The sequence below is a fragment of the Coloeus monedula genome (genome assembly GCF_965178545.1).
Source record: "Coloeus monedula genome assembly, chromosome: 3".
NCBI lineage: Eukaryota > Metazoa > Chordata > Aves > Passeriformes > Corvidae > Coloeus > Coloeus monedula.
The window spans coordinates 28,140,216-28,167,138 of NC_138783.1; the positions used below are offsets into that span (position 1 = coordinate 28,140,216).

The 26,923-nt window shown below is 42.1% G+C and overlaps 1 protein-coding gene across 1 annotated transcript in view; it reads left to right on the forward strand.

The window, feature by feature from the left end:
- Positions 1-8,265: 8,265 nt before the first annotated feature.
- The window catches only part of CASR (calcium sensing receptor), a gene marked incomplete at both ends in the record, with an annotated part of 39,906 nt that continues 21,248 nt past the window's right edge, over positions 8,266-26,923 (forward strand). Inside the window, 3 exons of the mRNA XM_082278474.1 lie at positions 8,266-8,450; positions 15,890-16,196; positions 19,049-19,930. Of these exons, the coding sequence (XP_082134600.1) occupies positions 8,266-8,450; positions 15,890-16,196; positions 19,049-19,930 (1,374 nt within the window). The remainder of the gene's footprint in view (positions 8,451-15,889; positions 16,197-19,048; positions 19,931-26,923) is intronic.

Genomic DNA, 26,923 nt, shown 5'->3' on the forward strand with positions numbered 1-26,923 from the left:
TGCAAAGAGTGTAACACAATCATGTTCTTTTATGGGCATGCTGAGCAAGGAAAAAGGACTTTGCTGGGGGGATTCAGTCCTTTTGTCAGCCCCAGAGATGTTTCTTGTAAGAGAGGAGGAAGAGCTGGGAAAGATGGAGAAACTTCCCAGTTACCTTTTCAGGTCATTCCGCAGTGGTGGACTTCACTTCTGTGGGCTGTGAACACAGCACCTGTTAACACTTCTGTGTGTCCTAAGGCCAGACACACAGAAAAGATGAATTCTGCAAATTAGGAACTAAGAGCAATTCAGCTGGGTGACACTTGCTGGCACAGCTCTGCATTGGATGTCGAGGAAAGGCTTGCTTTCAGTGCAGGAATGTACATATGATATGCAGGAATGTAAGGTGCCCTGAAAGGCACATAGGGTAAGTGCATGGCTGTTTCACCTGCAGGCAAAAGTCTGAACAACTCAAATTTCACAAACCACATCCCAGTGCCATATGCACCATGCCACAAGGATGTAGATGGTCTTCATTCTCTAGAGTATCCCCCAGGCATTCTTTCTCCATCTGTTCAGGAGGGTCTAGTCACATCCCAAAAATAGGGGATGGGGCAAAGTATCTCTCACTGAAATGCACACTCCTTAGCAGGGTAGCTGAGACTTTCTTTAGGAGCAAGGAAAGGTAATAGAAATGAATTTAATAAAAAATCTTACCGTAGCAAAGTATTTCACTTCCTATTTAATTGCAACTCTTAAGGGTCTCCCTTAATCTCCTCCATACATAAAGACAAAAATCATTGAAACTACCAAGAAGCCTTTAGATTGGCATTATATCAAAGGCATCTTTTCATCTGCTTTGAACAACTGATAAAATGATGGGCTTTTTAACAGGAGGGGTAGGAAACAATAAAGTTAGCAAACCATGGCACAGCAACAGAAGGTCGGAATCTGGAACACAGAGAGGGAAAACAGGACACCTTTAATATGTAGGCAAGATGGATTAGTAGTATCTTAATCTGAGTAGTATCTAAATCCGAGATTGCTCAAGGGTCCAATGCAGCTCCCAGCATAAATTAGAGTAATCAGCAACCGGTGGGTTTATGGCAACTTCCCAAAAGGCTGAAGATGGGCTGCTGTGGCTCTGGAACTCCCTACGACTTAGAAATCCCTCCAATCCCTGTTCTTCATGGATCCTGTTTTGTGCTGTAGCTCCTTGTCATGTTTTAGCAGTTCTAATGGATTTGTCACAGGTTGTTTCTTGTCCGAGATGCCTTGATAAACTCATGCATTTCAGTGCTCCCTTAGATGTGTACACACATGGGCTTTTCACACTTGTACTGAAGAAGGCACAGGAGTGGAAAGATGAGAAGTTGTAGAATTGTCTTACTCCTTTCCAGTATTTGTTTCAGAGGTTTGTGATACATCTTGTAGAAACAAGCCTTAGCTCTTACTGCAGAAACACTTACCCTTCAGAGGAGCAAAACCAGTCACACCTGTAGGGTCCCTGGAGCTGCTTCTCAGGCTGACTTACAGCCACACCTGTGAAGAAATGACTCCAAAGACATAAGTCACCCTCCACATGGATTTCCACCAAGCACTCACCACTCAAAAACCACTTACAGCTCTGTGTTTGCTTATGGTGTTCGCTCAGTGCATCCAATGAGTCTCTAAGGTATTTTCTATTGCCACTTCTGGTTTTTGCTTCCTGCCATCAGCACACACAGAATTATTTCCACAAAGGGATATCACATCCCAAATCACACTGATCAGGGATATTGAACATGATACTGATGCAAGTTACTTGAGAAATATTATGTGAACCCCAAAGCCAGGTACAGTCCTGATGGAAAGGTGATTGCTACAAAGCTGTGCAATTGCAGCTACATGGCTTGGCATGGATTTGTGTGCACTTTGTGAGCCAGTGCTGAAGTGAGAGGGAGATCAGAGGCCTTGTAGTCCCATGTTAAATCTGCACACAGTAAATGGTGCCTCTGGGCAGATTTGGATTTTTACTTGATTAGGCAACAGTCAGGAGCCGATGCTCTTTTGACTGCTGTTGCTACAACCAGATTTGTTTGAGACTCCTTGAAACAAAGTGTTCTGCTTATTCCTGGTTCCATTTTCCACATCTGCAGTTCTCAAGGGTCTCGGACATCAGCCTCTAACAGTTTAGGCTTCCTTGATCTCAAGTTTCTGGGTTGAGCAGAGTGTCAGCAGTGATATCCTAGGCATACTTCTGTCACTCTGGTATTTTGTAGTGCTAAACAGATCAGGGTGTGGCTCCACACTTTCATAGTAGGTTCTGTGTTATTTGGACACCAGTATATGACTGCAGGAGTAAAGGAAAGCTAAAGATATGGCTGCTACATAAAAAAAACTTATAAATATGAAAATTCTGGAAACCTAAATGGTAACTCTCAAACAAACTTGACAATGTTGGGTTTATCAGATGTAGCAGAATTAAATCTGTTACAATTGCCAGGTTTATTATATTGTTTTTAATATTTAGTTTATCCTGGAGAATTGAGAATGTGACTGTAGAACAAGTGATCAGATTTTTCCTGGCCAAACTAAGTTCTTAGGCCTACCTCTCCTCCTGCAGTCTCTTCCTCCCTGTGCCAAGTACATGGCTTTCTTCATTTGAACCAGCCAACTCTTGTTATTTATGAGCTTCAGAAGCTTCTTCAGTACTGTGGTTCATTTATGTGCTGTGGTTTTGGCCTCGTCTTAGATTTTGCAATGCCAGGTGAGACTGTAATGTATCAATTTTTTAACACACATTTTCTGTACTGTAAAAGTATATTACTATCTTGATTTCTGCCAGAAAAATTTCATCTGTAGCAGATAACATGCCCTTAAGCTAATAGGAGGGCATGGAAATACTGTCCTGGTGACCCTGATGGTCTTGATGATTTTGTAAAACCTTTTTTTTTGTTAAAACTCTTCAATTCATGCTTAGTATTAGTTCAAAACCACGTGTGTGGGTAGTGTTTTTAGAATAGAATTGTTATTCTAGATTTGAATTTTTCTCTACACTCATATGAGCTCTCCAAATTTTTCCAAGGCTGAGATTCCATCTCTCAGTCATGCTATTTGCCCAGATAAAAATCTCCTTATTTTAGGAAGTGTGTTGTGTAAGAATTGTCTTTTTCTGCATTGGCAAAAAGTTCTTTGTAGTAAATTTTCAGTTAGCACTTGCCTTGTTTAAAGACAGAGCAGTTTACAAGTGCAGCTCCTCCTTTGGAGCATACCAGCACTTTGGTTTTGATTGCATCTTTGATGCCCTTGTCCCTCATTTTCACCAAAGAGGGGCAGGAAGGTTGAACTAATGCCTGCTCTGGTAACAAATGTGAACAATTTATTTTTCTCATCTTGTCGTGCTACCTCAGTACTAGAAGTCTGATCTGGTCTTAGAAGTGTGAAGACTTACATCCTGTGTCCATTGTCCACTTGACAGAAGTGTCATTCTTCAGCTTCCTTGGGGCATCCAGGCCTCCCAGAAGAAGAACAAACCTGCTGTGTGGGAGGCCAAGGTCTCCTTGGGTCTGAGACAGCCCTTTTTTCATGACCATAACCAGGAATCTTGTCTGGCTCTCTGATGTAAATAGGTCCTGAAAAGCCCAGGAGACTTAGCTGAGCTTCTACATGCTGGTTCCTTGTTGGTGTCCAGGATGATCATGTAAAATTTAGCAGAATCTACCTTTGAACTGAATGTGAGAGAAAAGCTTTTGGAAAATGATAATTTCTTGTGAGGTTCCATGGCCTTGTGAATATAAACATGCTGAACTTTGCTTTGTGTTCAGCTGATGATCTACCATAAGTTAACAATATCTTGCTGTTCCAAAAAAGACAAATGCCATGCTGAGATGTACAAACAGGGCTGTAGCCTGCAAGACACACACAGTAATTCTACTACTTTACCCAGTGCTTGTAAGGGCCAAACAAGGACACTGTCCATTTCTGGGCACTGGTCTACACTAAATGTGGAGACATGCTGGAGAGAGGCCAGAGAAATGAATCAGTTATAATCTGAGCTCAGGAAAGCATCTTCATGAAAAAAAAAAATTAAATTAAATTTGCTTTGTCTAAAAAAAAGAGTAAAAGGGGAGGTGAATCAAATCCCAAATAAGGTGATTATGAGCAGGGAGGCACTGGCCTGCACGTGGTAGATGGGAGAAGACATGCTTAAGTTGTAACAAAAAGCACTAAAGGTAGATGTGAGAGAACGTTTTCTTTGTAAGAGCAGAGAAGCCTTGCAGCAGGCTGCCCTGAGTGTCTGATGGGTCTTCTTCCCGACAAGGTTTCAGAGAAAATATGCCTGGAACTGCATTACTATTGCTGAGCCCTTCTTGGGCTAAAGGGCTGCTTCATGGTCCCTTGAGATCCTTCCCATGCCAGCTATTAGATGTACCTGAGCACTGCTGTTGAGAGCTGTGGTTAGTTACTGTTTGATTAGTAAGTACTTCATAAGTAATGCATGCCATGAGTGTGCCAGTCAGCTTTTTCCACCCAAAATCCCAAAGATGTATTGAACATTTCTGGCTTTTCTGCATGATTTAGTCTGACAACTAAAACTTTCATTCAACTGGCAAAATGGTACCGATTGCTGCAAGCTTTTCAAATACCCACAACTCTACCCTGGGTACCATCCCTCCCCACCTCAGCTACTGCTCCTGCCATGACAGTAGTTGCCTGATAGCGCATCCTGTTCCTGGAACCAGTTCAAGTTCCTCCACTGAAGCTTAGAAACTCTCTTCCAAGACAGTTCAGAACAAAAATGTCAGATAGTTGACAAAACAGAGTGGGAAAACTGTTGAGGATTATTTGTAAAAGGGAAAGGGGATTAAAAATCAGGCCATGTTAAAAAAAAAAAGAGAAAATTGCTATTCATTTTTTATATTTTTCTTGCAAAAGTAATCTTATGGAATTGTATTTGCTGAATATATGTACAGCAAAAATGTGTTCTGCATTGAAGAGTTCATAATCAAAGAATTTATGTGCTAATACTAAATAATGTTTTACATGTAAAAACATTTGCAAAGGAAAAAAATAACAACGGATTCCAAACTTCCATCTTAATTCAGTTGCTTGTTAATTTAATCTTTTTTTTTTTTTTAATTTATTATCTGAAAACTGCAGGACCACAGTAATTTGTTCTATTAGTAGTACAATTTCCACCTGTAGTATACTAAGTTTTATGTCTGGAAGCATACATCAGCAGGTAATTCAATCATTGACTGTGTAATGCTCTCCTTTAATAAGGAAGAGGCTCATAATCTTAATCTAATTAAAGAAAAGAGAACTGAAGAAAAATTTGTTGATACTGGAGGATATTATCTGGGCCACTGGCAGCAAGCCCACAACTATTCATCAGGAAATCAGTATCTTCAAATATTTTCATCTTTAGGTGTGGAGGGTACTTGAAAGCAGCTGGCAGTCCCATGTCTCCCATTAAATGAGGGGTTTTTTCCAGCTATAGCTGGCATTTAGGTATGGAGAGTTGTACATTTGGACACTGAGATTTATGAGGAGCTGAGCATACACTTAGTTTTGCTTTTTTGTGCCAGTGCATCTTTGGACATTTATCCTTCAGTTTGCTGCCTCAGGGATGTGCTTTATATATACACAGCCCATCTTATTCCCAAACATCACCTCTGATGTTATTTCAATTCTATGTCCTCCCTGAGAACTACGAGTTCGATACCAACTATTGCCCTGTACCATGAATGAATAATTTTGTTTTCATTGTCTCTTCCACTGTTATGCTCTTGAATGACATTTTGGACTAATAAGTGCTGTAAATGCTGTTTGAAAATTGAGTGTATTTTACCAGTTTGGATCTTTTTACTTTGTCTGCTGTGAGAAAAGAGAAATAAGAATGTGAATTTACTTTTTCCACATTTCATACTTCAGCCATGTACTGTCTGGTGGTGAGAGCTCCTAAATATTCAGTAGCATCAGCCCAAACCCCTCCACAGCATCCCAGCAAACTAAATTATATTGTCTGACTGCTGCTGATGGAAATAGTTTCCTTTTTCATAAGCGAATAACCCCAAAGGCAAAAGAAAGCCTTATTAAAGTAAAAGCAGAAAAATAGAGTAGTAAATCAGCAGGCTGTGGTCTTGCCACAATACGTGGGGGAGTCACTGATCCCATCCCACCTTGGATAAGTCCCACACATGGTTCCTTGCCCACTCTCCAGAGACCCCATCCCTGCACCTGTCGGGGCATGCAGTTCCCCAGGTCCCTGCCATCCCAGAGGGAGCTGGGGGAGGGGATGAGCTGGGCTAAATAGCATTAGTCAGACCACCCCATGCCTTTGCAGTGTCTCTTCAGAAATTACTCTCCCTCTTTTAAACGTCTCACCTCTAAGTGCTGGCCTTGCCTGTGCTGGTCCTCACCTCAGGACACTGTATCAGCACTTCACTAGTGTTTGTATCTTTCCTGAAACCACAGGTGATGGGAGGAAGATGACATTTCTCTGACTGAAATATAGAAAAGTGTTTTGTTCTTTATTCTGTTGTGGACTGAAGGAGCCAAAACCACTGTCCATCTGCCAGGAAAGATCAAAACCCAGACCTTCAGGACACTCACTCGTTGCACAGCTCTGTCCCTTCCTAGTCCTGTTTCTGGTTAAAATTCTATCATCCAGCTGTTAAAGGGCCCCATGCCAATACCTAGACATATTTGGATATCTAGCCAAAGATTTGATTGCCCTTGCCAATAAAAATGCACTTGTTCAAGCCAGGGCCAAAGAATAGTTTAGAGTGGACCCGCCACAGAGAATTGCAGTGTCTGCCCAGCTGTCTAAGTGCAGTGACCACAGAGGCATGAGAATAACAGGAGCTTTGTCTCTCCTCTCTCATTGACTGCTGCTTCCAGACCTTCATTGTAATGAAAATGTATGAAAGAGTTCTACATGCTTGGTGGTCATGCAACATGCATGATCATCCAGACAGGCTATTAGAAGAAGCCTCGTGATCACAGTTTTTCCCTGAAGTAGCTCTTTTTTTGACCTAGGTGAAGATCAAATCCATCTTGGTGCATTTAGTGATAATAAGTCATCCTCATAAAAAGGTTCTCAGCACTTAAAAACTCTTGATGACTTGCTTCAGAAATTAATTGTCCTCAGGATTAGCAATTTATGCCTAGCTTCTCCTCTAAATTTGACTAACTTCAGATTTTTACTAGTAGCTTTTAGACCTGTTTCAAATAGGCTGAAGAGCTGTTAATTGTGAATTTTCTGTGCTATCTCCTCTCCTGTAGCCATAGTCATTTTCATATGCCATAATTAAGTTAGTTCTTCATTTGGGAGGCCTGTAGATGTGCTGCAGGGAAAATGTATTGAGCATGGAGAAGCTGCAGTTATTTTTCATCCCCAGGAAACAGGCTTCAAAGGCTGCTGTAGCTTAGCTTTCAATGGTGTGATTACCAAACCTTTCAAGCCTTCATGATTTATTATGGAGAAGTATCTTGGTTTCAAATGCTTCCCCGGAATTCTTTCTCCTTTTGAACATGGAAGAACTCTTTCTGGTGACCCAGTTTTATTTTCAGCAAGGATAAGTTCAAACCAGAGGGTTAAGAATGATCAATGGCCAGGAGATGATGGATCAACACTAAAAGATTATTATGGTTACTTGCTTAAGAGAAAGGCTTGATTCTTACTATTTTTGATGCTTCCTTATTCCCCAGTTGCCCACCCAGGTCTCCTAGTGTGCTCTACTCATGGACATTGATCACAGGTTTTACAGCATCCGCTATGGCCAGAGTCACACAGAACCGTAGGAAGATTTAGCAACCCACATTGGGTATGCAGCAGAAAAACAGGCATCTGACATTGAGGAGGTGTGGCTGGTGTCACCGGGGTGCCTGGCTGACTTTGCCAAGGTTGTGATATGTCCCAGGTGGGTTGTTGAGCGGGGGCAGCTTCAGGGGCATATTGAGGGCTTGGTTTGACAAAGCAGAACCATCATGGCAAAGTGGGGTCCTGGTGTATAGCTGGAATCACTTTTCAAATCTTTCTCTTACAGTTCGCAGAGATGGGGTCTCCGTAATACTTCAGTTATGAAGGAAGAAGGGCAGCTGAATTGTTGTTTTGCAATGGAGAAGCCAGAGGGAGAAGCACCAGCACTGTGGCACCCACCTTGTTGCTTATCTCCCTGCAAACATGTGCCCCAAATCCTCTCCGTGCTGTATTAAGGAAAGGAAAAGCTTCAACATCTGCTCTCTTACATCATCTTTTCCAATTTTGCATCCTATAACCCCCTGGTGAAAAGAGGAACAATGACTTCATATAGCTGCTGCTTGATTCTTTTGCTGTTTACCTGGAACACTGCTGCCTATGGGCCAAACCAACGGGCACAGAAGAAGGGAGACATTATTCTTGGAGGATTGTTCCCCATTCATTTTGGAGTGGCTGCTAAAGATCAGGATCTAAAATCAAGGCCAGAATCAGTGGAGTGTATAAGGTAAGCTAGTAAAAGGGAAATAAAAAGTTCTGGTGAGGAAGTCTTTACATTTCTTGACTTTAAATTGTGTAAACATGGTCTGTAATCTGATGCTTGCAATTGGAAGGGATGATGTAAATAATAGAAAAAACAAGTGTGCTGTTAAACAGTAACATAAACAATATTTGGACACTAAAAGAGGCCAGCTACCTGGAGCTGCCAAAATATTAATATACTGATATATCTGGCCATTCACAGGGAACATTTGAATAGTATCGGAAAATGATCTTTCCTAGCAGAAGGACAGAAAATTACCAATAATGCCCTTTAGTTCATTTGATTAAAGTAGTGCATGGCAAAATAGCTTAGAAATAATATTTTATCCAGTTCTGCCTGTCATCTTCTAAGACTTTACAAACTGATTAGTTGCCTAAACAACTGTCATAGGGAGGACACACAAGTGTAATTAAGCTGGGATCATTTTGGCTTCTTCTGTGTGTGCACAGGAAAGTTGTGAAATAAATGTATGTGCAACGTCTACTTCATGGGGCAAGAATCTCTGCCAGCTTTTCAGCATTTTTTTCTTTCCCAAATGCAGCACTTTACAAGTGGAATGCTGGAAAGCAATGCATGTTTTCAGCTCCATTGTCTTCTTCTCCTGCTCCAGCTGGCAGGGAGGACAATGCAGATATTTGCAAACTAAACAGCTTTCATTTCTGTCGAGTCTGGATCAGCTTCAGTGACTGTCTTGACATGGTCACATTATTGGAAGAGATCATTGGAAAATGTTCTGCCACAAGTACTACAAGTGTGTGGTTGCCAAAAGGCATGTTAATGAGGTAGCATTGCCAACAACAGGAGAATCCTGAAAAGCCAGACTAGCTGTTTTAAGGACACAATGGGAGATCGTTCTGGGTGGCATTCAGTCGGCTAAAAGGTATCTTCCAGCTGAAATCTGCCTGGTTAAAATCCCTGTTCTTCTTACCCCTGCACCAAGAACATGCAGGTGCAAAAGAGAAAAACAGTGGCTGCGGAGGCAGGCATTTGTGGCATATATCCTTCAGGGAGCTGGATGAATTGTGAGTTGATAACATAATGCTGTTGGAGAAAGAATGAAGGTCAGAGATCTAGCTGCAGAGGTAGTAGAAACTACAAAAGGAACAAGGGGATGATTGGACCAGAAATGACTGGAAGTTACTTCATTGCACACATCTTTACCAGAAAATGTCCATTTGCAGGAAGTGTTTAATTCAAAAGAGGTTGGATTGAGTTATCAGGTTTTAATAATGGCGATGATAAATACATGGGAATGTTTGTGTGTATTCCCTGTTATTGGTCAAATTGGGAGCAGATGTATTTCCTGAAAGGATTTTCTATTTTAAGCAGTACTGAAGTCAGAAAATTCCTCCTGCTGGAGTCGTACAGAAATGTCTCAACACAACCATGGTGGTCCTTTTTGGTTTTGGACCCTGTGATCAGGCATTAGCCCATGGCAGGGTTGTGCATGCTGATTCTAGGAGTCCAATACATTCTTCAAGGTATTTGGTAGAATCTCACATTATCACATGTGAGTTTCCTAAGTTCCAGGCAATTGACTGGTCTGGAATTATCAAACTTATATTTTTGGGGGGAGAAAAAAAATATATGTTCTAGTTTCTTCACAAAGTAAATCTCCCAAGTCTTGTAGTGTCAAAAACTTCTGTAGGGTAGGAAATCCAATAAAGAAGCATAAATGTGACTGTACACGGTCAAACCAAAGGTGCTAAATCTGTCCCATACCTTTAACTCCCTTGTTGCCCTTCTCTGAGCCTTCTCCAGCATTGCTGTATCTTTCCAAAGCTGAGTTTTATGCCTGCCCCCTTTTCAGACAGCTGCATACAGCTTTTAATCTCTTCACTACATAGAAAAATGTATCTCATATCACGTAAGAAAATTAGACCCAGATCACTCTGGGAGTATGAGCATCCTCTCTCTCCTCATGCTCTCTCACACCAGCAAGTCATCAGACCATATGAAGAGCTCCACGACAAGACCTAAGGATCCCACTGAAACCCTGTGGGTGGTTTGTTTTAAAGTTCAGTATCAAACAACTTAAGATAACATGGTTTTCCTCTCTTTTGAGGACTGTTCAACCTGATCTGTGCTGTTTGGACATTTTCCCACACATTTAGCTGTGTGTAGTGCCATCCCTATGCTCCCAAACTGGGCTTCCCAATGGATAGGACAACTTTCTCTCCACTTTTCCAGTTTTTATGTTCTTCATGCTCTTTAGGTGGCTTAGCACCTTTCTCTCCAGCTCAGCAAACGTACTGGCCTGAACCTACCGTGCATGCCTGGCACATGATCATTCAGAAACCACATACATAACTCAGCATTGAAAGGAAAAGGGAACAGTCACAATCTGTTCTCCATTCTTTTTGTGCTGTTGCTCCTGAAAATGCATCCTTGTGCCCTAAACACTGAGTTGTGGAGTCCGAAGTGAAAATATACTCATGATTTTGCCACACCAAATGTCAGAAAGGAATACACAAAGCGAGAGCAGTTTTGTTTCCTGTTTACTGTTTCAGCAATCACGGATCCTGCACTTGATATAAATACACTTCCTATCTTTGTATGCCTCAGGTGCTGCTGCAGCAACTTTCCTTATAACATTTGCTGATGCATATCTGATGTGTGCAGTAGAGGCAGAGACTAAGCACAGCACCAGCAAGCCCTGACCCCCATTCCATTCCCTGTCAGCACCCCCAGAAGCCTATTCATAACCTGATTTCTCTGCCCTTTCTTGATTTCAGGGAGATTAGCAGTACTCCTGTATTCTGATCATCAGTCTAGCCAAGGTCCCACACTGTGACACAAAGCTTTCAAGCTGTGAAACTGTGGTGAGACACTGTCCCCATGTCCTAGTGCAAGACTCACAGGGCATGGCTCCAGGACTCTAGCCCACTGAGTTCCTCTGTCCATCTGAGAGAACAGAATTTTAATTCTAGCTCTTGCAGATGTATTTGCTAATCCCTTTGCAGACCTGAATGTATAACAAGATATTTAGAATTTCTTCCCTAGGATGAAATTACATCCTTTTCTCTCTCTTCCATTCACCTTCTGAATTGTAATTTTTTAATTTTTTATTTTCTTTGTTCTGCATAATTCCCCTTGCCCACAGTCCTTGATTGTAAGACTGGTAAGCAACTCATTACACCCGTGACTGCAGGAATTCAGCAAATGACTGAAGGTCTCCCCTTTGCATAGCTTAGAAATAACAGTGGTAGTAGCAGCAATAACATGCAATTAATGTACTGGAAATCTAGAAAGAACTGAGAAATTAGTATGTGCATGCAGCTACTAGAGAAAGAGGGGTGCTGGTGTGATCGAAAGACATACGCAGGCTCTGCCACCATTTCTGAGTGTAAGTACCTGTCAGATATGGGAGGGTAAGAGAAAGCTGCATTCAGAGCTTTCACATCACTTTCTCCTCTTTTTCCTTCATATTCCATTGCTTAGTCCCTTGCAAGTATGATAAATGAAGGTCATGAATACACATGAGGCTGTGAATTATTTCTTTATGGAGACTAGCAAGAATCAGGACCAATTTCCCTGCCGGATCCAAACAGTAAGAGCTGTTAAGACCAAACCGTACAAACGAACAGGGGATGGAGCTATGAGGAACTTAAACCATGCAGAGAGCTTTGTGTCCCTTAATTTACATAGCCTTGCTTTGAAACATTTACTCAGACTTTTAAGCCATCCTGAGCACCATTTGACAGACATGTTTGGTATCTAGCAAACTGGTCTGCTGCACAGCTGTGCTCTGCAGATGTGACAGTTACAGTGAGGTATTGTTCCCGATTTCTCTCTCCCTGTTTGTGCTCCTCCCTGGGAAGAGAAAGATCGGTGGGTTGAATACTCTGAGAGGTGGGAGAACAGGCATCAGAAGGGGAACCTTTAAGGAAGGAGTGTAAATAAAAATTCCCACCTGCACCTGTGGGCTCTGAATTATTCACATTAAAATCTCATTTAGAGCTTAATGGCCACTTTTCATAGCACCACATCTCAGAAATGTTAAAATGTAAGACTATGTGAACATACCTGTAAAGTAATATGGCCGAAAATGAGCTTTGGAGCCTGCTTCTTTTCCACCAAGAAAATACCAGTGGCTATTTAAATATTCTGGAAATCTAATGAAAGCTTGTTTCTGATAGTAAATCCTGTACAGTTTCTTTGTGGAAATTACCAGTCAGATTTCTGCATGGTTGATAGAGCATTCCAGTGACTGATCATATTAATCACAGCAGCAGCATAGCGCAGGAGGTCAGCTGCATCAGTGGGACCTACTGCCAGGTTCAAAGGCTGCTCTTAGCAATCCCTCATGTACACACCAAGCCAAGAGGAACCTATCTGCAGCCCCTTGCTGGGATCTTACAGTACAGTGGGAGAGAAATTATCCACAAAATATCCATTCATAGAAATTGAAAGAATCTTGTTTCATTTACAGCAGTCTGGCAGCACTGCCTTTGTCTGACCATATCTGTGTTACAGAACTGATTACAATACTGTCTCAGATGACTAAAAGAGAGCTTGTCTGAAGCTCTATCAGGTGTTGGAGCAGGCAGAGTGAGGGGTGCTGTCTTTGTCCCACCTGATCCTGTCCTCCTAAGCTGCTGATGGTGCTATCAGGAGAGGTGCAAGTGAAGAGAACCGCATGTCTCCTGCCTAGGTTAGTTCAAGATAAATTATTGAAAGCATTTCAAAAATATTTTGGAGTCTGGCTCCCAGAAAACAGCTCCTACTCTGCTTTCCCTCCAAAATAAAATTAATCCAAATGCAAGTACATGAAGTAGAGGCCTTATATGGTAAATATACACTAATCAGGAGCGTATGTCAAAAAGGAAAATAAATTGCCTATCATGGGCCTTAGTCTGCATTTACTGAATTAAATGCCAAATATTTCTTTGAAGTGAAGTATAAGACAATCCAGTTCACTGCTTTCAAAGATACCCTCTCTGAAGATACCACCTTGTGGCATTTAAAAACAATAAAGCCAAATTCCTTTCAAGCAGGTAAAATAATTTTGTGTCATACTTTGCCTGCATAATTTAAAGTGAGCAGGTTTAAATTTGCTTTTACATATATTCAAATGTGTGAAGCTTTTCCCAGTAGTATAGTGGTATCTTTGAACTTCCCAGATTCTCAGTAGTCTTCCCTTTAAACATAGAAAATGCAATCAAATTTTTCTCTTTTACATCAGGAGCCTGAATATGGCTCCTTGCTTCAAATCCTATTCATATTAAAAATATCTGTAAACATGTGTAGCTTTTTAAAAAGAAGTGTCACAAACCCCTTCCTTGTTTCCATTTATCCCAGTGTGCATTACTGACCACGTGAGGTAACACTGTGTGCTGAACACATCTTCTTCCTGTGCACAGCACTCACTGACTCAATCCCTCTGAGACTTGCCCTTTTATTTCAGAGCTCTCTCATTGCATCTCATCTCTTAATGGTTTGAAACTAGACCAAAAAGTATTCTAAATTACCAAATTACTTGTATCAGTAACCCACATTCCCATGCTTCTAAAGGCTAATCTTAATAAAGCTAACTGTCTCTTTGGTAATAAGTTATAACTAAGGACTCAAACTTTCTGACCTGAGGAGATCTGTACTGAAATTGTGCTGTCTGGGCTTTGAGGTACAACCTCAGAGCTGAACCTCATTTAGAATTTGGCCAAAGATGTCTGGAGAGGTGAAGTCAAGTTGAATAAATGAAGTTTTTGAGACTTAAAGGTAAACCTTAGATGTGATATCTTTAGAAATTCTGATCCCAGATGAATCAGATAAAACTCATGGAATGGAAGTAATGTGGCTTTGTTCATTCAGCTTTGAAAAAGTCAGACATAGCTAACATCAATTTTGGAAGCAATTAATTTAGTCCAGCAATTAAAAATGTTCAGGTCATATACCTCAGAGACTGGAAGGTTGCAATTTCATGAAGCTTGTCTTTAAAATCTTCACCTTAGTAATGGAAACATTTCCCTAAGCATTTCAAAATGTAACTCATGTGAAACTTACAATTTACCATTTCATATAGAACCTGTTCTTGGGCAGGCTATTTCCCCAGGCTTTTCCAGTTTTGGGGCCCATCACCTTTCCCAGTGGATCTCAAGCATAACAGCATTGATACTTTCCTGTTTTCACCTGCAACTCAGCACAAAACTGCCAACTAACTGGTATCCTGACCCATAGTGCGTTCCAAGGAAGGACAGGTTTCAGTTCATGAAAGTTTCTGCCATTCTAGCTGCATTGCCCTAAAACACAGCAGCCCCTCAGGCACACAACTGGTTGCCAGGGCAGCTTTATAGGAGAAAACACAGTAAAACTTCAGAATAACGTGTCAAAGGTACTTTCTTCCTCCTGCTTTCCTCAAAGAAATTTTTCTCCTTTTTGGATAAGCAATCATCCTGCTTCAGATTCTTCCACTGCCTGCCTACTGATGCCATAAACAGGGACTCCCAGCTCCTGCAGCACATTTGCCACCAATACACAGCTCCGGGTTAGCTCCATGCACAGGTGCGAGACAATCAGAAAACTCAGCTTCTCCATCTTAGGGACAAGAGAAGGCTTCAAAAAAACAGCTTCAGTTTCACAGGCCAGCTCTGGGGGCATCTTCTGAGTTCATGTCTAAACCAAATGTGTGAGAGCACCATAATAATGAGAAAAGTTACTCCTTCAGTGAAGGCACTGAAGTATCTAATAAATGAGTTACCAGTTTACACCAGGATTTGTATTTATAGCTTATCTCTGTTCTCTGGTATGAACAGTGCGGCTGTGCTCTCTCTCACAAAGTGAAGTGTGTCATGTGAGGCCGAATTTCCCTGAGCAGAGCTCCCAGGCACCTCTGCATCCAGAAGCATGCCAGTGCTCTGCCTGCCCAAAGCCAAGAGGAGCTGACACACTCCAGGAGTATCCCTGAGCCTAAGTCCCAGGCAGCATCAGCACAGGCTTAGCAGACACTGCCATCTGCATTCAGAAACATGTCAGAGGAGCCTGGAAGCAAACCTGGTAAGTGTAGCTTTGAGTCAGAGGATCACAAGTGATCCATTTCCTCAGGGATCACAAGATCAGGTTTAGGGTCCTGAGCACAAGGGGCAGGCCAGAGTCATCAGTCCACACATGCTGTCTTTCAACTTTCCCAGATTTTAGGGGACTTAGAAAACTTCACCTCTGGAGTGAGGTCCCAAACTGAAAAGTTGAGAGCCAGAACTAAACCTCATAGCGTAAGGGCGCCTCTTCTGTAAACACTGGAGACAAAAGCAAAACTTTCCAAATTTAGTAGGATGAAAGAAATAGTGTAAGTTGCTTTTGCCTTTTTGTATCTGGAATTTTACCCTCTGTCTTTGCCTCATTCCTGATCTCCTCTTCTTGGATTTCCTCCTTCTCACTCTATTTTGTTTTTAATTTTGCTCCCCCAGGTATAATTTCCGAGGCTTCCGCTGGCTCCAGGCTATGATCTTTGCCATAGAAGAAATAAACAGTAGCCCAACTCTCCTTCCCAACATGACCCTGGGATACAGGATATTTGACACTTGCAATACAGTCTCAAAAGCCCTGGAGGCCACACTGAGTTTTGTGGCCCAGAACAAGATAGACTCCTTGAACCTGGACGAATTCTGTAACTGCTCAGAACATATCCCTTCCACCATTGCAGTCGTGGGAGCAACTGGCTCTGGCATCTCCACTGCTGTGGCCAATCTGCTGGGACTCTTTTACATACCTCAGGTATGGTTCCACCTCACTTGTTTAGGTTACAAGAAGTGGCCTGCTTCTCTACTCTGCAGAGGTTAAGTAAAGATCACTTAATCTTTGCCATTTCCAATAGAACTTTAAGGAGAGAAACAATAAAATGGGGGTTGGGAGGGGGGTGGGTGTTGTTATGATAGAAATGTGTCTTGCTAGCACTTTGCAGTCCCCAAATACAAGTGTTACTGAGCAGCCAGTAACAACATTTGGCCAACAGCAGCTTAGTCTAGGAGGACTGAAGTCCTCTAGAGTGGTTTAATCTGTGAATACAGGTGTTTTAGGTCAGCCAATGACAGTTGCCAGACCTGACAGCTTAGTTGTGCTGTTACTTCACAGTGGTGACTCTCTGGTCTGGCCCAGCTCCCACAGAGAGCCCACTCCATGCAGAGTTCAATCGCTGCCAGCTGCTCTTTAGGTCTCTCACCATCTCTGATCATTCAAGTAGGTGACCTGTAAAGTTGTTGCTTATGCTGATCAGGTGCTGTGGAGGTTTCTTCTGAGCTGACTTGCCTTTCTTTTGCCCTAGGGGACCCAAAACAAGGTTTGTGAAATCACATGGATATGCCCCTTTGTCCTGAGGTCCTCCGTGCGGTGATGTGGTTGTACCAATTCCTGTGTCACAGCATCCTTCGGGCTGCATTCTGACTCTGCTGGGGCCAGTGCCAGCCTCCATGGTCCCATCCTTTTGTTTAAGAGGCTTGTTGCTCTGCCAAGACCTTAAGCAAAGTACAAGGCTGGCTTAACATTGTTGCTCTTGACTTTAGATTTCTACACTGAAGTCACCTTTGGAAAAAATGCTTGGCCTTATCCATTTAAGTGTTACCTTGTATAGCCTAACACTTCCAATTCCTCTTCTAAAATTGATACAGGTGCCAGAGCTCACAAGAGGCCTTATAACAAGATTGTGTCACAATGTGCTCTCAGTCTGTCCTGAGAGATATAACTTTGCTTCACCCAGGGTTCCAATTCCCATCTGCATCATGAATGAAGAAGGAAGGATTGCCCTGTGCACAGTAATATATCTTGTCTGTTGAGTCTTATCACTCTGACTTCTTTGCAGGAGTCTGAAAAACTGGACATTTGGTCTCTAAGCAGGGCAGGAATGGTTTAAGATGTGATATCTGGGTATTGCCCAGAGTGGCATTAGAAGTTGGCATGTAATAAACACCCTGATGACATCTTATGAGGCATTGTTGATTTACACACCACATTACCAGGTGAACAAGGGCAGTCGAGAAGGGTTGGTGAGTTCAACTGAACATAAGAGATGTTTGCAGTTTGCAGACTTTCTCTTTAAACAGAGAATGACATTTGTCCTGTGAGGCAGTAGCCTTATCTAGAGGCTGCAGAAAAGGGTAGATGTCAAAAGGTTCCATTCTGGAACGAAGTCTCAGCCAGGTGGTTGAAGCATGACAACTGAAAACAGGCTTTTAGACTGGCAGCAGTCAGGTAGAATTGTCACAGCCATTTTTAGCAAGGCCATTAGCAAATCCAGGCTTGTTAGGCATTGCATTTCAGTACAAGTTGAAGGTGTATTTTACAATTAATGTACAGCTCATTACTCATTCTGTTGATGTAGACAATGAAAATGTTATGACTTCTGCTCTGTTTCTCAGTACCCCACCTCAGTGTCCCCTTACAGCACGTGTGGCAGTGGGATACATTGCCTGTACCTCTTGGCAAAAGGTTGAAGGGGCTGAGAGTAGCACTGGGGAAGAGCCTGTCCAGGGGGGAGTACAGCTCTGTGAAAGGAGGGTTTACTCCTGTGGCCCTTGAAACTGCACTGGAAGACCTTCTTTTCTTTCTTCTTGCAGAAACATTAAATAACAGAGTTTAAGGAGGAGATCAGGTTTTCTGTAAATTTCCACTTTGTACAAAATGAACTGTTTATAAAAGACTTTTTCAAATGAGAGTCAGTCTTAAAGAATTCAGATACCAATCTCAAAATACATTTTAGAAGTTCTTGAGATCTTTAAACAGTTATTATCTGGAGTTTATGGATTTCTTCCTACTTGTAGGTAATTCACATTATAACTTAAGAGCATATGGCACTTGTTCTGATTAGGGAAAATAAAATATTTCTTGGTAGTTTTAGAAAAGGAAATAAAATCCAATTTAAACCATAAAACATGGTGGCTTATAAAGCAAGGAATGCCCACTGGCTTCTTTGCTTATTCTGGCCAGCAATCAGGAAACGCTGCTAAAGTAGCATTACCATAACGCTCTGCAGGATCAAAGGAGCTGATATACATCACATTCTTCTTATGCCAACTGACAGGGATTGTATATAAAAGGCATATGGTGCCTGATGGAGCCTGTTTAAGAATGGGGATGGATGTCAAATCCAAGGAGAGACAGATGGAGTAGCTTCAGGATGGCAGTATCACTGTGCTGTCTCATGTCTGCTTCAGAATAGAGAAAACCTGTGGTTTGTCTTAATTAAGTGCATTGCCCTCATTTATCTAGATGGCACATTCTTTTTATTTCTGGATTTGACAGAAATCTTTGCCATTCCTCCAATCTAGTGTCTATTTCTCTCTCTCTCAGATCCTTGACCTTGCAGGTGGGCATAAGCTGGCATAAGGTCTGAGCAGCTGCTCCTGTGTGTGTGCCTCTGTAGGACAGGCACAGCTACAAGAACATGCAGGCTCTCGGAGTGGATCACCTGCAAACACAGACTAAGAAAATGGGGCTGCCAGTGTGGTGCTCAGCTCCCTCCCTGCCCCATCTGGGGTTACACAGGCTGACAGTGATGCTAGGTAAATGGATGCAATTTATTTCTAGGCATTTCACTTTATGGTGTGTTTTGCTTGTTTGCTGTGCTCTGACAGGTCAGCTATGCCTCATCCAGTCGCCTCCTGAGCAATAAGAACCAGTTCAAGTCCTTCCTGCGCACAATCCCCAATGATGAGCATCAGGCCACAGCCATGGCAGACATCATCGAGTACTTTCGCTGGAACTGGGTGGGAACAATCGCAGCTGATGATGACTATGGCCGGCCAGGGATTGAAAAGTTTCGGGAAGAGGCGGAGGAGAGAGATATCTGCATTGATTTCAGCGAGCTCATCTCCCAGTACTCAGATGAAGAGGAGATCCAGCAGGTGGTAGAGGTCATCCAGAACTCCACAGCAAGAGTGATTGTTGTTTTCTCCAGTGGCCCAGACCTAGAGCCTCTCATCAAAGAGATTGTCAGGCGAAACATCACTGGCAAGATCTGGCTGGCAAGTGAGGCCTGGGCCAGCTCTTCCCTAATAGCCATGCCAGAGTTCTTCCGTGTGATCGGCAGCACCATTGGGTTTGCACTGAAGGCAGGACAGATCCCAGGCTTTCGTGAGTTCCTGCAGAAGGTGCATCCCAAGAAGTCCACCAACAACGGCTTTGCCAAGGAGTTTTGGGAGGAGACATTTAACTGCTATCTCCCTGATGGGTCCAAAAATTCTCCTGCTTCAACTTCCTTCCACAAGGGCCATGAAGAGGGGCTGGGAGCTGGAAATGGAACATCTGCCTTCCGACCTCCATGCACAGGGGATGAGAACATCACGAGCGTGGAGACGCCGTACATGGACTACACACACTTGCGGATATCCTATAACGTGTACTTGGCAGTGTATTCAATTGCCCATGCCTTGCAGGATATTTATACCTGTACCCCTGGGAAGGGACTCTTCACCAATGGGTCCTGTGCAGACATTAAGAAGGTGGAGGCGTGGCAGGTAAGCCCTTCATTCTTGTGCCTGTGCAATATATCTGCAGAAGGAAAGACAAGCTGTCCCAAATGCCCTTTAGGGTGCCTTTCATAATCCTGGGTCTCAGACATAGCATAAGGCTCCTGGGTTGCAGTGTGTGACTGTGTGTGAGGTAGGTGCATGCTCCCACCCCACAGGAAATGTAAGGTAAGTTGGGTTAGGCCTGCAGTGAAAGAGGCTTAAACCAAGTTAAATTTTCTTGCATTTGCTGCGGGCCAAAAGTGCACACACAGACAATTACCACAGCCTGGCTGACGCAAGGTAACTTGATCATATATTGAGCCTTACATAAACAAGAGGGCCTGGAGAGAACACATAAACAAGGAAAACAGTTTTTAGAGTTCATTTTCTTTGGCAAGCTTTACATCTTTTGCAATCCCATGACAATTTTCCATACAGGCTGTATTTTTTTCCTCGCAGTTTTAAGCTTATATAGGATCAAACTAAAGAAGATTGAGTAATGAAGGAAAATAATGTGTGGCTCCTGGGCAGAAAATAGATGGCTGCTTTGATTTGGCAGTGGTATTTGTGAATTGATGAAATTATACTAATGACTTAGTCCCATTTACCCATTCATTCAATGCATTCTGCCCACTGGCACATGGATTATATTCTGGCATTTTGTCTCCTGATCCTTTATGAATGCTCTATACCCTACTATGTGTTTGATCATGCTATCCAATGTGGTATTCACTTTGTGGTTTTAATATCTACTTCATTCTTAACACAATTAGCATGGACTATCAAATGATGATATGTCAAATATGTAGCAAATTCTGTCTGCCTCATTCTAATTGTCACAAAATGCTTGAGTCCAAACATGCCTGAAATCAGAACAGCACAGGTGAATAAATGGGAAATCACCTCTCCATTTGCATGGGTAATTTCCTTTCTTTGGGATAGCCTAACCAAAACAAAGTCTGTCCTTGCCACAAACTGCAGATGTCAGGTCACATTTACGTGAGAACTGCAGTTTGGTTCCTGTCTAGTCTCAGTTAACTCAAAAACATCAGCCAGATCAAAGTAAAAGGCTTTGTCTTGGCATTTATAGGAAACCTGCACTGCTCTAGGTGCCTGATTGGGTTTAACAAAACCACTTTACTCAGAGTTGATGAGTGCAGGGTTTGACCTTGATTTAGAGGAATCCTGCAATTGCTGGCTGTCTCTGAAGTTTCTGTCTTTCAAAGCTATTCTGCTTTTCAGGAAAATACTGGTAGAAATGGGCAAGTTACAGACAGATTTAGCTTTCACTGTTGTCAGTAAAAACGATCCAGAATAAATGTAGTTCATTCCTTTATGCCTTGTCAACTTGGAAAGTGGAGCTGGATATTCATGCCATTGCTAAGTAAAATAATGTGTTTGTTGAAGATTCCACAGTTGGGAAGAACAACCTCTCATTTCTGTGTTGCTTGTCAGGTGCTGAAGGATATATGCATCAAAATGTAAGGCATCCTGCTGATCTAGGCATTTGGATATACATACTTGCCTGAGAGGAGGGAATCAGCATCAAGGATTATGTAGAGAATAACCTGGCTGGGCAGGAATAGGGAGTGCTACAAAGGATCAGGCTATACTTATAATGACCACCATCACATGTGTTGGCTTTCAAGCCTACTTGCACATTTTTTTCACTTTGTTTCAAAATCAAACACATGAATAGCAGGTAAATGCCAAATTTGTGTGCACACCTACTTCATACTAGGCATTGCAGCTCATTACCCTCAGGAAGCTTTCCTCAGCCCTGGGAGTAATGAGTTCACCTCACAAACATGCAGCCTCCAGCATCTCCAGAGAGTGATTTTCTCACAACCATGCAGAAGAAAATCATTCTAGTAAAGTCAATCTCATTTGCAGTGGTACTTCTGCCAGTGTTCACTGCCTGCTCCCTTTTTCACAATCAGCTCTGGGTTTTCTTGATGGGAAGTGACCCAAGAGAGCAGGGACAGTGTTATGAGGCCCCCATACCTGTGACTGGAGGGCAGCTGCCCACAGTGTCTGCACTTACTGGCCAGGTGCTGTGTGGTACAAATAAGGTGAACCTGCTGAACTCGTGGCTCCATTAGCCTGAGCTCCTGTCCGGAGCAGCACTTGCCAGCAGGGCCGGTGGCTGAGGAGCAAAAATGGTACATTCCACAATTTAATTATGTACCATTTAATTTTGTTGCCTTTCAATGGCAACAGTATTAACACATAGGAGATTTTATTGTTGTCTGCTAATTGTTAATTTTATGTACTTATAATACAAATCTTTTGGGGGATGTGTTCTCTATCATTTGTGGAGGGTGCTTGTGCAGGTCCATATATAAACCCAGCATTTTTACCTCAGTGATCAGGTCGTTTGAAGTGGACAGCCTAGCAGAGAATCAGTGCGAGCTGGTTAAACTAAGTGAAGTTCTCCTATTAAGAATTTACCATCTACAGTTTAAGAAGGCTCTACATATATTTCAGGATGGGGAGTGCAGGATTTTTCTGTCTCCTAAGCTGAAATATCATATACTACCATTTTTCATATTTACTTATTTATAGCTACTTGTTTAAGGAACTGTTTGCTCATTTTCTCCACCTGAGTCGGTGATCTTTGACAGATCCTGTCCATAAACCCAGTCATGCTTCCTTTTGTTTTACCAGTGCCTCTGAAGCTGGCTGTGGGCAGTTCCACAGGAGATGGGACTGTCCAGCTGCCTTGGCATGTGCAGAGATGCAGACACAGGCAGAGCTGGTGAACAGGCAGGACGGCTTCCAGGCTGTGCTCAAAGGAACCTGTGCCACTCATTCCACATGCAGAGCTGGCCAGGGAATTCAGAATCCTTTATCTGAAAATGGGACAGCTGGCACTTCAGAATTCTGCAGACAATTGCAGATTTTATTAGGATGTCTGTGCTGCCCTTACTTTGAGCCATCTGAGCTGTCTTAAGAATCTGTGCTGCTTCAAGGCAGAAGATAATCAAGGTGCACACCTTTGCAAGATGCCTTGCAAAGGGCAGACAGTATTGTCTGCATGTGCCATTGTTGTGTCCTGCACAGTATTGAACAAGATCAGATCAATTACTTTTTGCACTGTTTTTCTCAGGTAACAAAAATGTGCAGAGCAATCCAGAACAAAATGTATAAATTCTGTCGCTTTGGGGCAAGACAAAATTTTACAAAAAGCACTAAGAATTGAAGTGCATGAGTGCAAATAGTACAACAGAAAAAATCCTCCTAAGGGTTTCCAATACCTCTGGCTGTCACAAGACCACTGTCTTCTGCTGAGGGGTTGTGACTTTACAGGAGACCGTATCAAGTAGAGCTAATTCTGTGTGTTGCTCTCATTCATGGACTTGCCCAAACACAAGCTCCCATAAGCCACAAAATGGAAGCAGGAAGTTACGGCAGGAGGTGGGATACCGGCTCAGAACTGCTGTACTGATGTTGCCTCTTTGTCAAAATTCCCTGCATTTTCAGCCTGTTCCTCCATAACTTCTTTAACAGTCTGGTTTGAAGCCCTTTTTCTTAACATCTTCCCTCATAAGATTTCTCAGCTCCTTCAAGTTCCTTCATTTCCTTGGTCTCTGCTCATGAGGCTATTTCCGTGGTCACTTCTAGGAAAAAGTCCACCTGCTCTTTTTTTCAGTTCCCCTCTGAGCATTAACAGGAGCCTCTCTGGTGTCTCTATCTCACTTCAAGCATTGTGTGATCCTGCAAAAAAATAGGGAGAAAACTAATAGGGAATCCTAATCTGTCCTTCAGGGCAAATATTTACTTCTTCATATTATCAATGTGTGAGAAGATGAAAGACCTGCCTTTTCTTTGGACTGAGTTCACTCGGTTTCTGCCCATTCATCTGGATCCTTGATGAGCATCTTTGGGCCTCTCTTTGTGTCTTGCATTAAAAGCATTGTGATTAAATGGGGAAGATAGGCTCCCAAGGATTTGAGAAGGTAAAGATGTGCAGTCACAGGGTCATTGAGCAGAGCATCTTTGGGTCGTCTCCCAGACAATTTGCAGGTTGCTGTTAAATTGGAGGCTGTGAACTTTGGCATGAATGAAAAATGAGAGCTCCTCTAGGCACCAAGGCAAAGCACAGTGCAAGGGCTGAAATATGTGTTGTGCTAATGACTCACAGGTTAGAGACATACTCCTGCGTTTTTCTATGCCTGGAAATCTGATTGACTTCAGACTTAGTAAAAAGCTGCCATATGCTGTTCCACAAAATAAAATCAAATACAATTTGACTTCACCTAGCAACATCTAAAGACTTTTATTACACTTGTGCACCTCCCAGCCAACAGTTCCTTCCTCAGTGCTGGTGATGTGCATCGTGAAGAGGCAAAAATGGATTGGCACCTTCTCCAGCTTTACATTTAGGCATGTCTGCCTGGCTGGAAATTGATTCTGCAGGGCTTTAAAGAAGAAAATAATGCCTTAGATGACATAGACCTTTGAGCCGAATGGCTTATCTAATCAATTTTTGTGTCTATTAAAGTATAGAGGCCTGTCTGAACAATTCAAAATCAGCTGCTTTGTGCTATACAGAATTAAACAGTATCAGAACCTCTATTAACTATGGCTGGTGTGAACATTAGTCATTTGGGAAGAATCTCAGTGAAAACAGAGGAACCTGTTGAATGTCATGCAACTGCAAAACCTCCCCTACTCTGCATCACAAATGCACTGAAGATGTATTTGTTGTGAACAGAAGGCAAGAGGTGTGCCTTTGTTGTGGGAGACAGAATTGAGAGGGACACAACTTGGGCCATGCACAGAAATGTTGGGGGTCAATAGAGCAAACACAGATATTTCCCTCCCCGGGCAACAACAGACAATTGCTTATTCATCAATTTGAAGATAACAACTTGCCATCAGCTGAGAGCATCACTTGAGAGATCTTCCACTAAGCAGACAACAGATGGAGTATTATTTAGATGTCTCTACAGCTAAAAGGAGAAAGACCTAACTGGACTCACCAGTAGAAAAGGTGCTGGGAAACAATGGCCCTGACAAGGCTGCTAGAAGAAGGGTGAATGACCTGCATGCAGCAAATACAACAAAGGAGTTATGGTTAATAATTACTAAGTAAAGAATGGCTGAGATTCTTCTGAGTTGGGGTAGGACACACTGCCTGATGACCAAACCCACAGTATTCTTGTCTGCCCCTAAACACGTTAAATTTTTCATAAAAGTCACTTTCAATAGAGTCACTTATGTGCTGCTTTACAACAGAAGCTGTATTTGAAAAGAACTTTTTTATATTTATGAAGCTCATTTATGAAGTTCTTTTGTCAGTTGGGGAAAAGTCAGTTTTGCAGCCTGTAGTGGGAATTTTAGGGAAGGCTCCATTAAATGCTCCTATAATATATCGCTGTAGCAACCTCAGATAACAATTATCCCTTGAATTACCAAGACATCAGACACCAGTATCTGTTATAAAGACACAGCATGTCTTTGTTACAGAAAAGAATGTAAAGTTTCTTCTGGCACTGATACTACTCACAAATGGAGCTGGTGATAAAGGGCACCTTGAGAGCTTCCTAACAGCACTCACAAAGTGGGATGAGGAAACAAGTGGATATATAAAAAATTTCCATTTATCCCAAGGTAGGGTTGAAGCTATCTTCAAAGGCATGATAATCATAGCATAGTTTATTATTTCATTTTTTTATGGGTAGTCAGCCATCTTCACAAACGCTTTACTAACCAGCCACAGAGTTTTATCCCTAAAGTGAACTTTCATGCACTACGAAGGACTGGTGTTGCTCCACACACAAGTTAGAAGGAATGAGAACAAATTACTTTTTATGGTGTAAATTTACCATCTACAGTTTAAGAAGTCTCTACATATATTTCAGCATGGGGAGTGCTTTGTCTTGTAGAATTATAAGAGTGGTCTTCCAACGGGACTAGAAGCAATACTTTGCTCTGAAAGGACTTTCACTCGTGTCTGTAGGAAGAATGACATGAAAGACTGAAAATCAAAGTCTTGACATGAGATTTCTTTGTTGGCCAAGACTCACGTTGGTAGAGGAAATGGAAAAAATGGATTTAAGCCAGTAGCCAAGTGGAACATGTGCCCAGACACAGTAACTGAATCCCCTGGAACGTTAGTTACCACTGATGGGACCTATGACTGTGCTTGCCCACTCTGAATGTCTGAAACACTTGCATGAGTTCAGTCAACTCATTGTGACTGTAGGAAACTTGGGGACTCTTTTTTTTCCCCCCATGGACAGTACTTTTTGAATAGATTATAAATAAGCATTGAACCCAGGTTTCATGAATTACCATGGTTTTGTTAAAAGCAATGACTCCTTGAGTGCAGAATCTGTTGGTTCTCATTCCAACAAAGAGTTTACCCAAGCATTGAAGTAATTCATCCTATAGCTCCAAATAGGAAAGAATTTACAGTCAAAAGTTATGGCATTCTCCTGGTCTAGAGAGCAGAATAGTTCTTCAAAGCAGTATCAGCAGTGCTTTGTGCAGGATGCAGTTTCAGACCTCACTGGGACTTTGAAGACACTGATCCATAAAGGGCTGTTTGAAGAAAGTGACAGCAAAGGGGTGTAAAGGGACACATGTACACAATTGTTCTCTGCACAGCTGCGTAAGGATGGCATTAAACACCTTCCAGAAAAATCATTTCAATCAGACTTCAATTACACAACACAACATATGTGAATTATACTACCTGAAAACACTGAGCACTTGAACCTATGAATCTATTAGTAGCTTTAATAATATGACAATTTTTAATGTATTATTTAATATTAAACTAAATTAATAAGAAGAGCCCTATCTTGTTAGATACTTCACCATAACAGTTACTGTGCAGTGTGGCAATGTCCCAAGAGCATTAAAGCATCATTTACTCAGTTAGGACTTCTGCCAATAGATCCCTCAACGTTAGTACACAGCAACCTGGGCTATCGTACCCAATGGATTTCTCCATATTATATTTGCTGCAAGTGAAAACCAAAGCAATTA